Source organism: Vanacampus margaritifer, chromosome 9 (genome assembly GCF_051991255.1).
Source record: "Vanacampus margaritifer isolate UIUO_Vmar chromosome 9, RoL_Vmar_1.0, whole genome shotgun sequence".
NCBI lineage: Eukaryota > Metazoa > Chordata > Actinopteri > Syngnathiformes > Syngnathidae > Vanacampus > Vanacampus margaritifer.
This window is the reverse complement of record NC_135440.1, coordinates 14,380,767-14,398,372: the sequence shown is the minus strand read 5'-3', so window position 1 is coordinate 14,398,372 and position 17,606 is coordinate 14,380,767. Positions and strand designations below refer to the sequence as shown.

The 17,606-nt window shown below is 39.2% G+C and overlaps 1 protein-coding gene across 2 annotated transcripts in view; it reads right to left on the bottom strand.

The window, feature by feature from the left end:
• The window catches only part of LOC144057824 (dynein axonemal heavy chain 11), a 38,677-nt gene that overhangs the window by 10,153 nt on the left and 10,918 nt on the right, over positions 1-17,606 (bottom strand). The window contains exons 33-65 of one of the 2 annotated variants that reach the window (XM_077575759.1): positions 17,390-17,546; positions 17,124-17,269; positions 16,924-17,040; positions 16,707-16,845; positions 16,546-16,638; positions 16,218-16,412; positions 16,056-16,133; positions 15,806-15,938; positions 15,288-15,415; positions 14,944-15,092; positions 14,656-14,806; positions 14,433-14,564; positions 14,016-14,189; positions 13,219-13,423; positions 12,916-13,081; positions 12,746-12,848; positions 11,763-12,002; positions 11,518-11,679; positions 11,218-11,411; positions 10,399-10,561; positions 9,880-10,003; positions 9,552-9,694; positions 8,478-8,639; positions 5,941-6,174; positions 5,626-5,772; positions 5,401-5,514; positions 5,181-5,324; positions 4,486-4,668; positions 4,297-4,398; positions 3,624-3,758; positions 2,353-2,523; positions 2,015-2,250; positions 1,717-1,839 (exon numbers count right to left, since the gene is read on the bottom strand). In XM_077575759.1, coding sequence (XP_077431885.1) covers positions 1,717-1,839; positions 2,015-2,250; positions 2,353-2,523; positions 3,624-3,758; positions 4,297-4,398; positions 4,486-4,668; positions 5,181-5,324; positions 5,401-5,514; positions 5,626-5,772; positions 5,941-6,174; positions 8,478-8,639; positions 9,552-9,694; positions 9,880-10,003; positions 10,399-10,561; positions 11,218-11,411; positions 11,518-11,679; positions 11,763-12,002; positions 12,746-12,848; positions 12,916-13,081; positions 13,219-13,423; positions 14,016-14,189; positions 14,433-14,564; positions 14,656-14,806; positions 14,944-15,092; positions 15,288-15,415; positions 15,806-15,938; positions 16,056-16,133; positions 16,218-16,412; positions 16,546-16,638; positions 16,707-16,845; positions 16,924-17,040; positions 17,124-17,269; positions 17,390-17,546 — 5,043 coding nt within the window. Of the gene's footprint in view, positions 1-1,716; positions 1,840-2,014; positions 2,286-2,352; positions 2,524-3,623; positions 3,759-4,296; positions 4,399-4,485; positions 4,669-5,180; positions 5,325-5,400; positions 5,515-5,625; positions 5,773-5,940; positions 6,175-8,477; positions 8,640-9,551; positions 9,695-9,879; positions 10,004-10,398; positions 10,562-11,217; positions 11,412-11,517; positions 11,680-11,762; positions 12,003-12,745; positions 12,849-12,915; positions 13,082-13,218; positions 13,424-14,015; positions 14,190-14,432; positions 14,565-14,655; positions 14,807-14,943; positions 15,093-15,287; positions 15,416-15,805; positions 15,939-16,055; positions 16,134-16,217; positions 16,413-16,545; positions 16,639-16,706; positions 16,846-16,923; positions 17,041-17,123; positions 17,270-17,389; positions 17,547-17,606 lie in introns of those variants that run through there. The other variant, XM_077575758.1, reaches the window with a different exon arrangement.

The window sequence follows — 17,606 nt, the reverse complement described above, 5'->3', positions numbered from 1 at the left end:
GTATGGGACTCAGTTGCAGTGGTCCAGATGAAACGGAATTAGAGCACCAAAAATATTTGTGAAAAGAAACTAGAAGACGAAATGGAAGAAGAAGAAGAAAATGTAGTCATGAAAAGTAATGTGTGATGTATCTTCTTTGCTGCTGCCGTTAGTTTAGGATTTACTATTTACAGCACCAAAAAGCGCAACAACTGACCAGGATTCTACCATTGGTCACAATACGACGTGGGATTCTAGTTAAGATAAAGCATTTTAAACTGAAAATAAAAACTTTTCTGTAGCTAGATGCATTCCTGATGCATTTTTCGACTGGTTACTCCAGAGCAACTTATGCTCTGAAAAATATGGTAAATATAAAATATTGCTTCCTCCACAGCCAATATTTATCTGTCCTTGCATTTCAATTAAATTAGCACAGGCTTGACGAACATGGGGGCTTTTAATTTTTCTCTAATTACCACTTGGATGGCAGGCAAGGCCATGGTGCTACAGCGCAGGTTCCTTGCGTCCTAATCGGGTTCAACTCTTTATCTTCACAAGCAGAATTAATGTACTATTGATAGAACCATTACTCCACCAAATTAAAGTTTGCTGATGGATTGTCTCGTAGTCTTCCGTCAGCCATGAAAGGAATAATTAGTATTCATTACTTCACACTCTACAACATTCCAATTATTAATGAACTTCAGCTGTGAAGCCCCACCAGATCCATCATGGCTGGCCCTGCTGGTTGTATTAATCATCGACAGAAACAAGTGTGCGGGTCATCTACAAGGGATAAACTGATAATCAGATCTAATATGATATACTGTGTTCTCAGGACAGACATGATGTCAGAGGAAGCGCAACGGACATGTAAAAAGCTTCATACTTGTATATTCAGTACATAAGTTTGGTAGGAGTCAGCGTGAAGATGTCACTAAATTTTGGGGTGGATTTTGCGAATAATAAAATCAACTTGTAACGGTGCATATGTTAACACACTTATATTAGGTTGATAACAGTGAGCAGAATCAGCAGACATGTAATTCTGGAATAAAAAAAGGCTTTGAATTCCACAGCAAATTTCATTTATAACCATAAAGTAGAGACTTCCAGACTTATTAGAACTTAATGGGATAACATCAAAAAAGGGTTATACTAAAAACTAATTTTAAAGCCGGTGAAAGGCATTCCTCGGATCTGTGTAGACAAATGTTTAACATGCAGCAAATCATTATGAAGTTTTTAAAGAGAAATTGAGTTTGCCATCATGATGGAGGGCCACTGCATTGAATGTTTCCTGCTACCTCTCTTCTGAGTCCTAATACATAACCATGAATGTTCTCCATTCTGCTTTTACACTGAGGCTCATCTGTTCAATATTCATCAGGCCTAAAGAATATGAACACACAAATATACATCTATCACCTGTCTTGAGGGATGGATCAATATGTTGCATTCATGGATTCAGAACACGCGCTGCACATTCATTAATAATCTGAAGAACGGGCAATGATAATGTGTTCCGTCATGTCTTGCTGATGTTCCAGTGCTCAGTGAGATTCAACCATCTGGTAATCTGATCCCAGTGTCTTCTACCACAAAAACATTGCTGTTGCATGTATTTGTGTTCCAATAGGCAAGAAACAAAGAAAAAATGCTGTTGGGGATTAATGATTTAATGTTTGATTAATTTTCGCTGTTGCGGTTTTAAAAAAGTACAAAAAAACTAACCGTCCCCTTTTGATAGTGTTTTTGCCCAGGAGAGGCTCCAAAACAGGGTCCAATTTTTCTGGCACATTCTCAATTAGAATGGTTTCACCACAGGATAGTGCCTCTTCAATTACATCAAGGTACCTGTGAAAAAAATTTAAAAAATGCAGGATTGCAGATTAGCACCCTACTGTATTATAATCTTACCTGTAAAGAGAAAGGTTTTCGTCTAATAAACATTAGACAGCCGGAAAAAAAAAACACACACACATTCAGATTTCCATCATAAAGTACATATCACATCACAGTTCCTTCTCACCCTTTCTGTCCCTGTTGCACCACCCTCAGCTTGGAGCCTTGCTGGCTTCGTATCCACTTGATGCCCTGCCCCTGTGGGTCGACCATGAGTGGCCAGCGCTCACTGGTGGTCAGGATGGCAGCATTCTCAGTTGACATCCTATCATTTGGCAGACCCTGGTTATGCCAAGCAGCCACAGCGGCATCATCTGTAAGCATGAGGATGGGATCCAGGCCGTCTGTCAGGGGTACAGAGACCTGGAATGGAAGCCAGGGATTGATGTCACTGAGCGCTGGAGGCAGAAACGGGGCTTGTAAAACATGTTTCATTGCTACAGTGTGGCACAGATGAAACTTAACCTTTTGAGATTTGAGGAATGGGATCCATTTTTCAATGAGTTCAGCACGATACTGCATGGTAAAGTAACCCATGTAGGAGACAAATGCTGATGTGATGGCGACATCCCCACACAGGGTTTTCTGTTGCATCTTATACTGAACAAGTGTGTGTGACCAACGTTCCTTCTCTGACTATAAGACAGAAAAAGGATCAGTGACATTTAGAATGCACCCATAATAAAAATAAAAAGTTTAATAATCATTTCACTACATGGAGAACACAAATCAAAGAACATCAACGTGCATCCCTTACAACAGAGCTTAAAGTTTGATCTGAAATTCACTCACTCACTTTTATCACATTTATCTAAAGATTCAATACGACGACTGTGACAGCTCTACAGCGATAAATCATGCATGACATTTTCTTACAAGGGGCCGTGGATCTGAAATATGTCACATAATAAATTCTCAGACAGTTAAAAATCACTATAATTTTACTCTAATGTATTATGGATTGCCTGTAATATCACTCAGTCAGGGGTGAGACATTGTTAATTTCCAACAGCTGTTGAGGCTTTGAGGTAAGTTAATGATTAAATATAGATGGCCTGATTTATTAGTCGGAACACTATCGCTTCCAGGTCAATGCCATAAAGACAAAACATTTATCTTGATATGCTTAAAAGCCACGCTGGTCCATGCAAACCACATTCATTTTCTGGGATAAGAAAGTCGAATCTGCAAAATGACCACTTGAATGGACATCTTTTATTTGGTATTAGCATCGATAACTGTAATATGTATACAGTATACTGTAGCAGAGTTGAGGGTTTAAAGGAGTTAAGTAAAATACTGGAGAAATCATACAGCAATTGGAACATGTGCAAATTCAAATAGTCCATAAATTAAGATTTTTTTTTCAACTATTTTTATATTAATTAACAAACCTGGAAAACACTGTATGTACTCTTCCATGTTGTATGTATGAATGTCATCTAAAAATAAACTTAAAGTCCTCAACAAGCCATATGTCCAGTGCATACATCTCTGTGGTTGGGGTCACACTACCTGACTCACACTAAAATCTCTCTTTGCTACAAACAACAGCCAGAACAAACTGCCAAAATATAACAACTTCCTTCCTCCTTCCAAGCCCATTTCATTGACACTATTTCATCCCTAGTAATTCCCCATGCAAACTTCTAAAACCAGCAATGAGACTTGAGAAAATTAATAGCAACAATTACAGTAAGCAGCACCTCTGGCTCTTAGATTATCTCCCTGATTACCTCTAAGCCCCAGACGAGACGGTTGGCCAGCTCTATGGTCTGGTTGGTGTGTGTTACATCCTGTTGACAACTGATTTTCTCAGCTGTAGCGCTCTCAAACTGAGCAGTAAGATTCTGGAGGTTAGCATCCAAATCCTAGAGAGCAACAAAAAGGGCAAAGAGAGAATATATCATTGATAAAATGACCATCAAACTAAGAATCTAAGTTAAAGCTGCCCTTGTAACAGTTTGCTCAAAAATATCTTTACAATAGCCTTTTTATTTGACCATTTATGACTGAAACATTTTCTAATTAGTAGATGAACACCTTAGCTGTTCACAATGGGTCCTCCTGCAAGCCTCTAGCCAATAGTTTCCAGACTGGATTTGTGTTCGAATTTCCCACCCTCTGTCTGCGGAAGTGACATCATGTGCACATTGTGTACGTGAAGAAGGACGTGTGCAGTTTCCTATTCAGGGTTAAAGATTGAATTTCGAATTGCTACCGCCACCCGTGGCTGAAAAATGAACCTGCACATTGCACACTTTCTTCTGCACATCTGACATAAGATCCACAGAGCGTGAGAAATTCGAACCCGAATCCAATCTGACAACTGTTGGCCAGAGGCTTGTAGGAGTACCTTGTTACATAGAGCAGCTTTAAGTATGAAACTAAAAATATATTTTTACTCACTTCCAACTTCTTTTGGACAGCCAGCAGTTTAGTTGTTGCGGTTTCTAGTTCTGCATTAGCATGGGACAAAGCCTGCCTCTTTGGAATGACCTCACAATAAATCTGTAATGACAATAAGTACCTGTTGTAATTAAATGCTTCATAACAAAAGTAAATTGCATTTTAAAGGCAATTAGCTCTGTATCAAACCTCATAGTATCGAACAATGTTAATTGTCCAAGCACAGAGTCCTGCTGCAGCTGTCGATTTGGTCCTCACTTGATCTGGGTGGAAGTCTGGCTTTTTAAGGTAATATTGTTTGACCACATTCAAACAGGACTCTTGGATATGCTCCTTGTCATATGATACCAGGGCCTGCAGAAAATCATCCACCTGATAGAACACACATAAGTTAAAATGTTTAAGGACTCAAAGTATCACAAATAAGGTTTGAAGTTTGGGCTGCCCATAAAAATATATTTATTCTTTAATTATGTTAGTTAAAATTTTTATTGTTATTGTAATGCACGCACTGTATCAAAATATTTGCATGAAAATTTAAACAATAATAATCGGCCTATTCATTATTTCTTATTTTAGCCGGAAAAAAAAGTCAGTCAAAACATTTGGTGATCCCTGTAAATCAATTCAAGTAAATACTATGTCCTGCTGTTACAACAAATCTTGAAACGAGTAAATACCCATTCCATTTTAAGAGCTTTAAAATATGTCTATGGTGGGTGTTGAGAGAGTGTCTCCTCCCCTAGTGTGTGAGCATATTCATGGAGCCATCCTGCTGTAATGTAAGTATGGGAGAGATGGCGAGCGGGGCCAGGGTCAAGGGCAGCGCAAAAATTAGATTGGCATTCATCAGGCAGATGTGACTGAGGCGATGACAGCTTAACCTTGCCCATGAAGGCCCGTGCTGCTTTCCAGCTGCGATCCTTAGGAACCCGGCCGCGGGGAGCCAGTAGAACCATCACGGCTGCCGCTACGTTGATGACCGCCGGGGGAGGGTTGGGGAAGGCCTTCAGTTCAGTAAGATTTACCTAAAAAGAGTTATAAATGTTTTACAGCTTGCAGAAGGACTCCAGATTTGACTGACTTTTTAACAGCAGCAATTACCTTGTTGAGGGTGTTCAGTGCTGCAGTGGCTGCTGTCAGTAACGGCTCTGCTTTGACAAGGTCTTGCTCACAATCCCGTTGTTTGATGGACACTTCTGCCTGGATGAGAGAAACCTAAACAAACAAAACATAAATAACTGTAATCGTATTTGAATTTTGAAAAGGGGAGCGTTGACGTTAGAAGGAGAGGGTTAGAATAATCTAGAATACAATGTGTTATTTCACCTTTTGTGCTTCAACATCTGCTGCCTCTTTTTTACTGCTAACCCTCTCAGTCTGAAGTCCAATCTTTGTAATCAGAGCCTCAATATTCTGATTCTTATAGGTCAAATCAGATTCTTGATCTGCTAGTTTGGCTTTCAGGTCCTCAACCTAAATGAGAAAAAACATTCATCTATTACACATACTTTAAATTGTAAATACTGTATTCAAAAAGCAACATGACTTGGATCATAATTTAAAGCTAAACCTAATTTCCATACAGCGACATTCAACCTTAATCATATCATCCTCAAGTGTACAGGAAATGATTTCACTTACCTGAGCAGCAGTGCTTTGGAGCTTTTGAAGGCCGCTGTCAAGCCGGTTCATCTTGAGTTGGAGCTGGGCTCGGGACTTTTGCAGAAGGTTCCTGTACAGGGTGATTTGCTGGAGAAAGCTCTTGGGGGTGGTGTAATTGTATCTCTTCTCATCGCGCTGGTATTTTTCACTTGCTTGGTTGACACTGGTATGAACGTAGGCCATGAAAAGACTGATGGATTCCTGGACAGCAGGCTGTAAAAATAAGCAGACAAGCGGGGGGAAAAGAGGGTGAGGTGGATTGAGTAGAGTTTAACATCCGCAAGCTGATGGCGACTGAAATATTATCTTCATAAATTTTGAATTCATCTACAAGTTTTTCCATCTTACTAGGGTGGCCCTGACTTACTCAATCTGAAATTTAGGTGTAGCTAGCAGAAATGATTAGGCTTTGAAACCTCTGTGAAAATAATTTCAGAGACATCAGAAACAGACAGTAGTGTCTAAAAGAAGGAGCATGTTAACAGTATGTAATACATTTCAGGGTCCTCATTTATCAAGTGTGCATTCGCATAAGTGTGCGTAAAGCATGTGTACAAACATTCCCACGCAAAATATGTGATTTATCAATTTTAATTATTCAATTCACACACACAGCGCTGACTGTGTACACACAAAACCTTGTGGTATTATTCGACAAATTTGACACTATACAACGGCTATACAAAAATATTAGAAACAAGACGAAATTAAACAAGGGTTTCCCCAAACTTAGCTGAAGCCATGAATGAATTGCATTAACATTTAAATGAAAACATCATCACACTACAAATTATGCTACGTAAACAGGTAATGATTTCATTCAATCAATGCACAAATAGATGCAAAAATTCCTACAGGCTGGAGGAATTAACGCACGATTAATTCATTCTACAGAGAGCTATGCGAATGTGCACCTCCAATAAGAATCTCAGGAGGGCTGGCTGTGAATATAGAGTAGTGACCCCAGCTTGCAATACAGTATCCATATAACTTGCCTGTCCTCCTCCAGTAATTAAAGATAATTCTCGTCTGTGGGCCCTGACTTCTTTTTTCCACTGAGTTTCAGACCTGCATTAATTATTCTCAACAGTATTCAGTAATCAGCCGTCTTTGCCATGATTTTGGACTTCTTAAAGGGATTCCTGCTACTTACTTATATGGTCGATTGGAGGCATTTCTAAGTACAAATGAAACTAGACATTCACAAGCACAGCAATTCAGAACAGGTGGGTTTCATCAACACGCATTCCTTTTTTCTTTTTTTTTAAGGGATAAGAAGCTTTATTCAAATTACTCTACCTACTTTATTTATTTTATAAGAATTGAGTTGTAATTTTAAGAATGAAGTCATAATTCATATCACTGATATCTGCCACTTAAACATTTGGGAGGATGAATGACAGTGTCTTTTTTTTTTCTCAACACCCATTCCTTATTGGTGTGTATATGACAAGGTGTCCCCGTGTTTGATAAATACAGATATTTTTTGTGCGTACGAACATTCTGAATTCAGTTGTACGAACAAATTTAGAACATGTTCTACACATTCTTTGATAAATGGCCACAGGTTTTGAAACACTATCTAGAATGCTTGCAACTACATTGTGATGAGATATTCATCATATGTAAGATGCTCAATGACACGCGGGTTTCATTAATCACACAGTTAGCAATCAATTAAAGCAAAACAAATGCAGCAAATTTAAAGAGCAGCCTAAACCATAACTCACAAAAGCATCCTTAACGATTACAGAGCAAGTAGGAAATATGGTATTCATTTAATTAATTACATAATTTCAGACATAATGCGTTTTGACAGATAAACTATGTTTCTTTTAGAAGTGAACTCAGCAACCATTGATTGTCTTGTGTAGTTAATAAAAGGTCAAACACACGCACACAACCACACTCCAAAAATATTTCATGTCACATCTTTTAAAAATCAACTACAAATAGATGGTAATAGATGACCATTGTACCGTGTCATCATGACCACTTTTGTAGGTGCTTTTATTTTTAGTCCCAGATCAACATCCACACAGAGACAGATGCGCACGCTCACTTCAGTGGAAAGTAGCAATCTGGCACATGCTTACATGTGAGGACACTTGCTTGTGACAGCTGTGCCTATTTAGTGGGTCGTTATGTGCTTAATCACTCTTTGCTCATTAACATAAATGATCCTGGACTGGGAGCGCTTCACTGCTATGATGAAAAACAATGTGAAGCGTGCACTCACTGTGCGTCTTCGGGCATGTGTTGGGCAATTCATCAGAACCTCAACATAGAACTAATGATGAGGGATCTATGAAAATGTTAATCCAGCTGCACTGTAGCAATTAAAGATGTTCATTATAGTCTACTCGTGTCTGTGTCATGGAGAATCTTTGCATCTTTGATAACATCTACCTTTCTCGCAACTAATTATTGTTGGTTAATTTATACAAATGTGATAAAAACCTTGGTGTCAAAAAATATCGCCAACTGAGAATTTATTACGACTTATAAAGTGTTACCTCAATGTCATCAATCTCTTGGATAAATCTATAGCTGACTGATTGCAAAGCTTCCGAGCTCCATGGATGAAACCAGTCAATGGTGGTGCACTGGATGAGGGCAGGGAATCGACGGGCCCTGAGTCGGAGCTCACTTCCAACTGGTGACAAACATAACACCACCTACAACATAAGAAATCAGAGAGAGGCGTCTCACAAAATAACACAAGTTTGCATGCTTACTTTGCTTGAACAATGACAGTGTCAATGCTCTGAGAAAAATCAACGCATACCATATCATATAGCGCAGAAACATCCTAAAGGAAAACAGATGACTGGCATCCTCATATATCCCCCCCCCCCCCCCACACACACACACACCATCCAACTTCCCTCACTTTGGCAAGCAGTCAGGCAGACACTTGACCGTTTGGATGAAGCAGACGGTGCCACGACCAGAGGCCCTGGCACAACAATTAGCTGGACCACAAATGTGTGGACCAGGACAAGAATTTCCTTCCTTTTAACCTCCCAGTTTCACTGGGTCTTTTAATTTATCTCGTCAGGCGTAATGTTCTTTAACAGCAGATGTGAATGGCTCAAACACAAAAATATGTGTATGTAAAAGCAAGTGCCGCATGGCAAGAGCTGTCAAATTATTTTTCAAAGGCAGTTTAATAGGCAAAAATGACTCTGCATGCTTTTGCTGACAGCCTGATACAGTTGTACTACCTACTGATCAAACCAACCAGGCTTACCCAAATGCGCGATTTTAGCCGGCAAAATGTGGTTCATCCCATAATCACTTTGTTTATATTTTTATTTTTTATCCGAATACTTGATTATTAAATAGAATTTTCAGTAGGATATCCGAGTATCAAAATATTCAATATTTGCCACATCAATCGACAGATTTCCTCTTTTTGAATATCAACTGATTATGCATTCCAAAACATAAACATTCAAACCAATGTTAAAGTAACACCCCATTAGGTATAAATCATGCTACAAACGTAGTTTACAGTAGTAGTACTAGCTTAGTATTGCTAACGCTTTTGTTTTGAAAAAGTGAGGTTAGGTTTAGAAAAACTGGACCGTGAGTTGAAGGCGGACTCTGTCAGTAAAGAAGCTCCAGCAGTTCTCCCTGGTGTCAAGAAGCCCAAGAGCACGGACATCAGCTCTCACAGCAGACACAATTCCTTCAATCTCCTCCTCACTAAAGACTTCAGGAATTTCTCCTGTAGGGAGATGCAGTCATTATTACAAACACCAGAGAGGCTAAGATCAATATTCATTGTTCATGCAGTGGAAGATTTCACAATCATTTAACAGAGTGAATAGGTTGAAAATGGATTCTGGACTAAACAAACAAAAAACACTCCAGAAGCACTGAACAAGAATGAATGTGAAATTAGAATCAGACCTGATGACAGTAAGTCATTAACAATGACCAGAAAGTGCTCATCGGGTATTTGTGCATCAGTCACAAGAAGAGCTACACGCTGATTCTTCACGCCGGTCTTAAGGAACAAACCCGCTAGATCCATCTGAGCAAAACCACAAATGAAATGAACGTACGTATATGCAAAGGATGAAGCATCTTACTGTAATCAATACAATAACCCACATTATGACACCATGAACTTCTATGAAGTTTCATCAACAAGATATTGAAATATTTCCCACTGGCCTTTAATGGTATCGGACAATTATTTCCTGCATCAACAGAGCAGCTCAACAAAATGGAATTAAATCAATATCATGCATATAGCCACAGGAAATATTGATCAAGGTTTGTCACGTTCATTTTATTAACTACGGATGTTTTGTATAAAACCAATGAAATTCAAGACCTTGACTGCTGATACAACATTTAGGCGACAGCATGTTTTATGGCATTATACGGTAATTAATATCATGTTTATCTTGCAGCTGTGTTTACCTTGAGGTCCTGGATGTTGTAACCTTTGTGTAAAGTGATTTGGAAGACTTCCACAGAGGAAATGTAGGCAGCCAGACGAGTCAGGCTCTGCTTCCCACTGCCCCCAACCCCGATCAGTAAGCCATGACCACCCGGGGACTCCAGGATCCGACTAATGCGACAGCTGGCAACAACAAGACCTTTTTTTTCTCAATTTGTTTTACTTACTTTTTGGGAAAACATTTCTTACAGTTTTTTTTTTAAACTCATTCACTCCCAGCCATTTTCACTGTAGCAATCCCCTTCGCTCCGGGCTCTTACTGGATTTTGAAAGATTTTGCAAGGCCCACAGAATATTGTGTTTTATTGCTATAAAAACATGGAACCTACCAAAAGAAAGATTAAAGTTTCTTCTTTCATCAGGAAAAAAAATATTTCTATCTGTTTCCGTTATGCAGCAATTAGCATTAGAATATAGCTAAGTTTCATTATTATTCACAAATCAGTTTAGAACTGTGGGTAAATGAGCTTGTTTGCAACATGGCCTTGGTTGATATCTTATACTCTGCTCCCACCTGCTGGCCGTTTTTGTAATTACTACCATTGCTTCACCCGTTCTCTGCAGTTCAGAGGCTGCATCAAAGCCTTCTGTATGCTCTAGTATTAAAAAAAAACAACGTATAAATACATCTTTGGGAAACTTAAAACATTAAAAATAGACCATATGTATACCTTTTTGGGAGCAAATGAGTTAAACTAAATATAGTAAGTTAAAAAAAATGCGACCAAAGAGACAAGATATTCATTCACTCTGATCATGTGCTATAAATCAATACGTACACATGTTGCATTGCGTCCTCAAACAACACAAGATTCATGGCTGCATTGAGTTCATTGTAGCTCTCCAGGGCATCAGTCAGGCTGGTCCTGAGCACAGACCAGTCTGTGACAGCAGTGTATGAAGATTCCTTGCCAATTTGTGCAAAATGGCAAAAGATAAGGGGTTGCTTTGTCATCTTTTCATCCTCAACTCCCTAGATAAAGAAAAGTAATATTGATTTATTTGGGACTACTCATCAGTATTGTTTGCAAAGGGTGAACGACAAATGTGTTATTTTTAAATCAGAATCTATATTGCACCTCAAAGCACTCATGCACAGTCTCCATCTGGAGCTTCCGGAAGAGCTGTATGTCTTTGATGTCTAATAGCCTGTCGGAGTAGACTCTAAAGGACTCATGGAGCCACAGCAAAGCCAGATCAGTGCTGTTTTCAACATTCTCAGGCTCAGCAAAAAGAATACCCTGAACCACACACAGTCAGATAAATATTTAGCTTCATTCATAGGTCTTACAGCAAATAGTTGCAATATTACAATCAGCATCACCTGAAAGATGTTAGACATGTCTCGCATGTTGAATGTATAGTGGAATTTAATGGCTGTTGGCAGAAAAGTGAGATCCATCTTGTGATGGAGCGTTACTGCTGCCTGGACTACAGCTGCAGTGCACTTCTGAATGGGCAAACTGAAGTGTTGCTGTGTCAGGTGATAGCTCAAGATCTGCCCAAAGATGGACACTAGAGCCTCGGATGAAGGAAAGTTCACCGCAAATACGGAGAAATGTCTCTGTGGAAAGCAAATAGTACATGATCTTGATTTTGAAACCAATGATGATATTCCTTAGTTGTACCTGTATATCTGTTTAAGTCATTCACTCCAAGCCATTTTCACTGAAGCAACCCCCTTCGCTCCCAGCTGTTTTACTGGATTTTGACTTATTTTGTAAGAACCACAGAATAATTGTGTTCTATTGCTATAAAAAAAGGAACCTACCGAAAGAAAGATAAGAGTCTCTTCTTTCATTGGGAAAAAAAGTCAATTACTATCTGTTTCCGTTCTGCAGGAATTAGCATTAGAATATAGCAAAGTTTCATCATTATTCACAAATCTGCTTAAAACAGTGGGGAAAACAGTTTGTTGAAACATGGCCTAGGTTGATCTCTTATACTCTGCTGCCACCTGCTGGCCTTTTTTGTAACAACTACCATTGCTTCATGCATTCTCTTCAGTTCAGAGACTGCATCAAAGTATGCTCTGGCATAAAAAAAAACATTATAATTTTGTTCATAAATATGTCTTTGGGAGCATGGTAATATTTAAAATAGTAAGTATTTATACGTTTTTGGGAGCAAATAAAAGTTAAAAGCACTCCCAATAATTTTTTATAATTGTATTTATTTACTAACATTCGGAACCACACAAGAATGTTAAGATCAAGTTTTTAATTATCTTGTGCAGATATCGGAACGCAATGCTAAAGACAAAAAAATCTTTGTATGTTATTATGTCATTTTAACTTGTAAACATACCTGAAGTCTTGGGTTGATGGTGAAGCTCCCAGCAGTTGGGTTCATGCAGGCAACATATTGCGTGTTGTATATTTCTTTTAGGGACAACTTCTGTCTATCGTACCTGTCATTATGACAGAAATGCATTAGAATGCAGAGGCAAATGCAAAAGTAGAAATGTGTCTTCATACCAGTGCCCATAATCCAGATGTTGCCTTATGAGTGTATGTGGTTGCACTGTTCCATAGGTGTCAACAGCTGGCATGTTCATATCGTCGATGAAGTACACCAGCCTTCTGCTGCCAGCTGGTGCGTAGCTCCTGCCTGCTCTTTTTTCCAACTGACGTTCTAGGATGTCTACAAAGCCAACAAAAAAAATTATGTTATTTTTTTCTTAAGGTTAACAACTGAACTCCTTCACCCTCTTAATAGATTGGAAAGCACCAGCAGATGGCACTACAGTTTACTAAAATGTGCAACCTCTTCCAACTCACCCTGCAGTGCCAGGGAGGTTATGTAGTAGTTGAAGGGTACTTTTGTAGTCGTGTAACTCTCTGGCAGGCCATCTAACGTATTCCTGACAAGTGCAGTTTTCCCCACTCCAGCGTTCCCTACAAGCATCAGAGGCTGTCTCCGCTCCAGCAACAAGTCTATGAAGTAGCGAAGACTCAGGGTCTCTGCTGTGTGTACCAGAACAGCCTGCAATCATACAAACAGCAGGAGGACAGGGAACAGAAACATACATGGTTATTAAGGCTTTCTTTGGAGTGATTTATTGACAGACATGTGTTCAGTGAATTGTATGTGATTTATAATTTCTTGTATTTCGTCAGTACACCACAACTATTCTGTCATAATAGCATCATTTGCTGAGAACAAAACCCCTCTAATTATGGCTCAGCAAGACCCTTTGAAGCATTCACAGCTGTATACGGGAGCATAAAGAAAGACAAAAGAGCGTGGGTGAAAGCTCAGGCCTTGTTGCTCAAGCCTTCATCCCCACACAAACTGGTATGGGGTGTAGTAGATGGTAATCACACACAGTTGCAAGCCTATCAACCACTGGAACACCCCTGCCACAACCTCTCAAACTGACTTGAGCCTTTCTGTGTTCACTGAGGCGTATGTACAATTTTAATATGCCTTCATTGTTCATTCTTGGTTATTTGTCTTAAAATTTTTAATGATTATGTATGTGACACCTGTGAAACCTGTGAAAAAGTTTTGCGTTTTGGAATTATCCCCCGACCCCAAACACAAAAAATGTTGGTCCATATGTAAAGAGTCTCACTTGTAATGGTTTGCCAGATTCCATTTCAAAGGGAGGCACTATGTCTGTCCAAGGAAGCAAGCGCTTGGTTTGAGCATCAATGTAGAAGTCAAACACTGACCCCTGTGTTGGGAGCTTCACTGTCTTCATTTCTTTGGTCCACCACTTACTGAACTCCACCCGGTAATCATAGACCTAGATAATCGGAAAAGATTTTAGTGCACATGTCCAGTGCAAGTTAAGGACTGTCAAACTTTAGTTTAGAAGATTTAAACTGTGAACATTTCTCTAAACAAATTATAATAAAGCATGCCATCCATTATTTACTGTACATCATTTATAGATGTTGAAAGATGATTTTATTACACCGAAATACATGTATTTTTTATCTGTCTACACAGCTATATGTAATCATGTAATCAAATGGAAAATGAATACCTGGTCTTGACACAAGGCCCCACCAAAAGCCCAAATGCAGGCAAAAATAAAGTAGGTCTCATAAAGCTCCCTTGGGGAATCAGATGGAATATTTTCTGGGGTTAGAAGGCAGTCGAGCAAAGTGCAGAGAGTCTAAATGAGAAGCAAGAAATACAGGTAAGTTCCGATTTAGTGGTTTATACAGGTCAAATGGAAATTAATGTTTGCTGTCTATGTAATGTACCTGTATAAGAGAGTTCTCAGGAATTGGAGTGATTGTCTTGAAGGTGGTTCTTATCTTCTCGAGACAACGTGGGACATATTTTTCAAACAGTATGGTTAAGTGAGCCCTTTCTGTTTGCCGTTCTCGTTGGTCAATCCAACTGGCAACATAGCTGAGCAAAAAAAATTAAAATTATCAGTGGGATGATGCAATTAAGATCCCCCCCACACACACAAAGTCACATGTCATCCAATGTAAAAAAAAAAAAAAATTTTTTTTTAAAGAAAATAATTCTTGTTTGAAACTCACGGGTTCCAGCCTAGGTCTTGCTGGTTGATGTAGAGGATTCCTGCTCTGGACACAGTGGCAGGAGTGGCTGCTCTCAGGTGGCTAATTTCAAACACAAGCCTCATGGATAAGGTGAGTGGCACCCGCTCATTGCTAGCTAGAGTCAGGACCTGAAAGATTGTATACAGCTTTATTGTCCCTAACTAATGCTCAGCAAGACATAACCTAAACAATGAAAACATATCCTCAGCTCAGTGACATGATTCATAGCTAGAGGGGGGGTGAAAGAAACATATTTTTCTGTCTGTTCCACCTTGGTTGCTATGTGTTGTTAAGAAGTGTATGAGTGAACAGGAGGGAGGTACCTTGTTGTCATCCATCACTGTGTTGAGTGATTCAATCCACATCGGATCAATGTCTCCATCCAACACAATCCACTTAGGTCCTAGGTTGGACATGTTTGCTTGCTCTCGCATCAGCGATGAAAGTAAACCTTACATTGAGAAAGCAAACAGGAAAGGAGATTGCGAGATACTAAATCACTTGAGGGTCTTTAGCCATACTTAATATGAATGAGCACAGTAGCTCATGGATTTAAATACTGTATATGGTGGACGCCCCGCTGTTCACGGGTGATAGGGACCAAGTTGAGCCACCAATAGCAAAAATCCATGTATAATTGGCATCCATTGTAAAACCCGTTGTAGAGGGATATTTTTTTTAACCTCCAAAAATTCAAAAATGGGGATAAACAGGGGTTTCCCCACACACACCCTAAAAAAATAATAAAATAAATCTGTGAATAGGTGAATCTGCGGGTACTGAACCACAAGAATGCTGGGTGTCCACTGTATTTTTTTTATTTCAAATAATATATACTTGCCGTCTTTCCACTCCCGAGTTGCAGGATGGATGAAGCCAAACAATTCATCTCTGTCAACTGCTTTTGGATTTAGGTCATTCCAGACAGGCTTCCTCTTCAGGCTTACATAGGTTTTATAGAGAACCCTCAATATCTAGTGAAAGGTGAGCTAAGTTATGTGACATGTTAAACACTATTGCACGTTTATTTCTATTATTGTCTTTTTTTTTAAAATGAGAATTAAAATGAATAAAAGCCATTAATATCTAACCGAGCTTTTCCCAGTTCCAGCATTTCCAACAACAAAGACAGAATGACGCACAGCCATGAGTTCCACCAATTGCATCACCTTAAAAAAAAGAGATAATTAATATTTTGGATACTCATGAATTATTTTTAAAAGTAATTATTTACAAGCCATGTTATGACAAACCTTGAGGATGAATGCTTCCTCTGGCTGGAGTCGGAGCGAAAGAGTGGTATTTCTAACTTCCTTTTCAAAGTCCCAGTCTCGTTCTCTCTCTACTTCCAGGCCAGGAAATAGATCTCGCAGCAATCCAAGGAAGATGGTGACATCATCAGTCACAATTTTTGGCATGTTGAAATCCCTCAGTGCACGCATCAACACCTAAGAAACACATGTAATACATGAGTGTTTTTCAGTAGTTTTTGTTTATTTTTTTGTATACTGTAATAGTATTTCCTCTGAGTAAAACCAAAAAAAGATCTTGTTTGTTCCCGTTCCAATGTTATTGCATCACCTGATCCTCAGGTCTTGTCTTGTCTCTTCTTCTGAGTCCACCAGCCACGACCAAAACTGATTTGACAGCTCGTAAACCCCAATCATAGTGGTCCTAACAGATATAGTAGATGTGTATTTAGGTCAATTAAAAAAAGTAATAATAAAATATTACCGTCTTACCTGCTTGGAAAGAAGCTCTTTGCACAAAGTGTACAGAGAAGTAAACCTCCTTGCTAGAAGCTTGGCACAACAGAAGCCCTCTGCCACTAACATGATCTCACAGATGAGCTCAATATCCGGTACCACCATTGCGCAGGGTCTACGGCAGAATGAAGATAAAACATAGATTAAATGTAAATCTACTTAATGACACATAATGAAGATGTACAATTTTCACCTAAACAAAGCCTTGAGGTTCTCTGGTAGTTCTGTCCTTCCTGCATAGCCTGGATTCATAGTAATGAAGATCCCAACAGAGGGCTTTAAGAGAATTTCTGTATTCAGGAACAGGAATCTGAGGATACATCCACCTGTTATTAGGACCAGTAATATTTGCCTTGTTCAAAAGTCTTTAACCATGAAGATGAATCTCCTTACCTTTTCTTTTTAGATCGGATGGCATCCTGGATCGTTTTCACCTGCACCGCAACGACAGACAAAACTTCGACAGGGATGCGATTGAATTCATCAAAGCAGCCCCATGCTCCAGTCTGGGCCAAACCCTTGTAGATATTGCCTGTTGACTGAGCATAAAAATAACATATATTTTTTTTAAATGATAGAAAATAAAAAATAAATATATGCACAGGCAACAACGTCTGAATATAAAGTGAACATAGGAAGTTGCTTGTCAAATCTCCAACCCTGTAGTCCATCTGCTCAGAACAGTTAAAGATGTAGACCATGACACCCATTGCTCGGCCAAGATCCTTTGTGGTCTCGGTTTTGCCAGTCCCAGCAGGACCCGCTGGTGCTCCACTCATTGTCAGGTGCAGTGACTGAGTGAGTGTGATGTAGCAGCTAAGTTAAAGAAATATAGAAAATGTTGAAACCTTGATGCATTTTCTGGATGGAAATGGC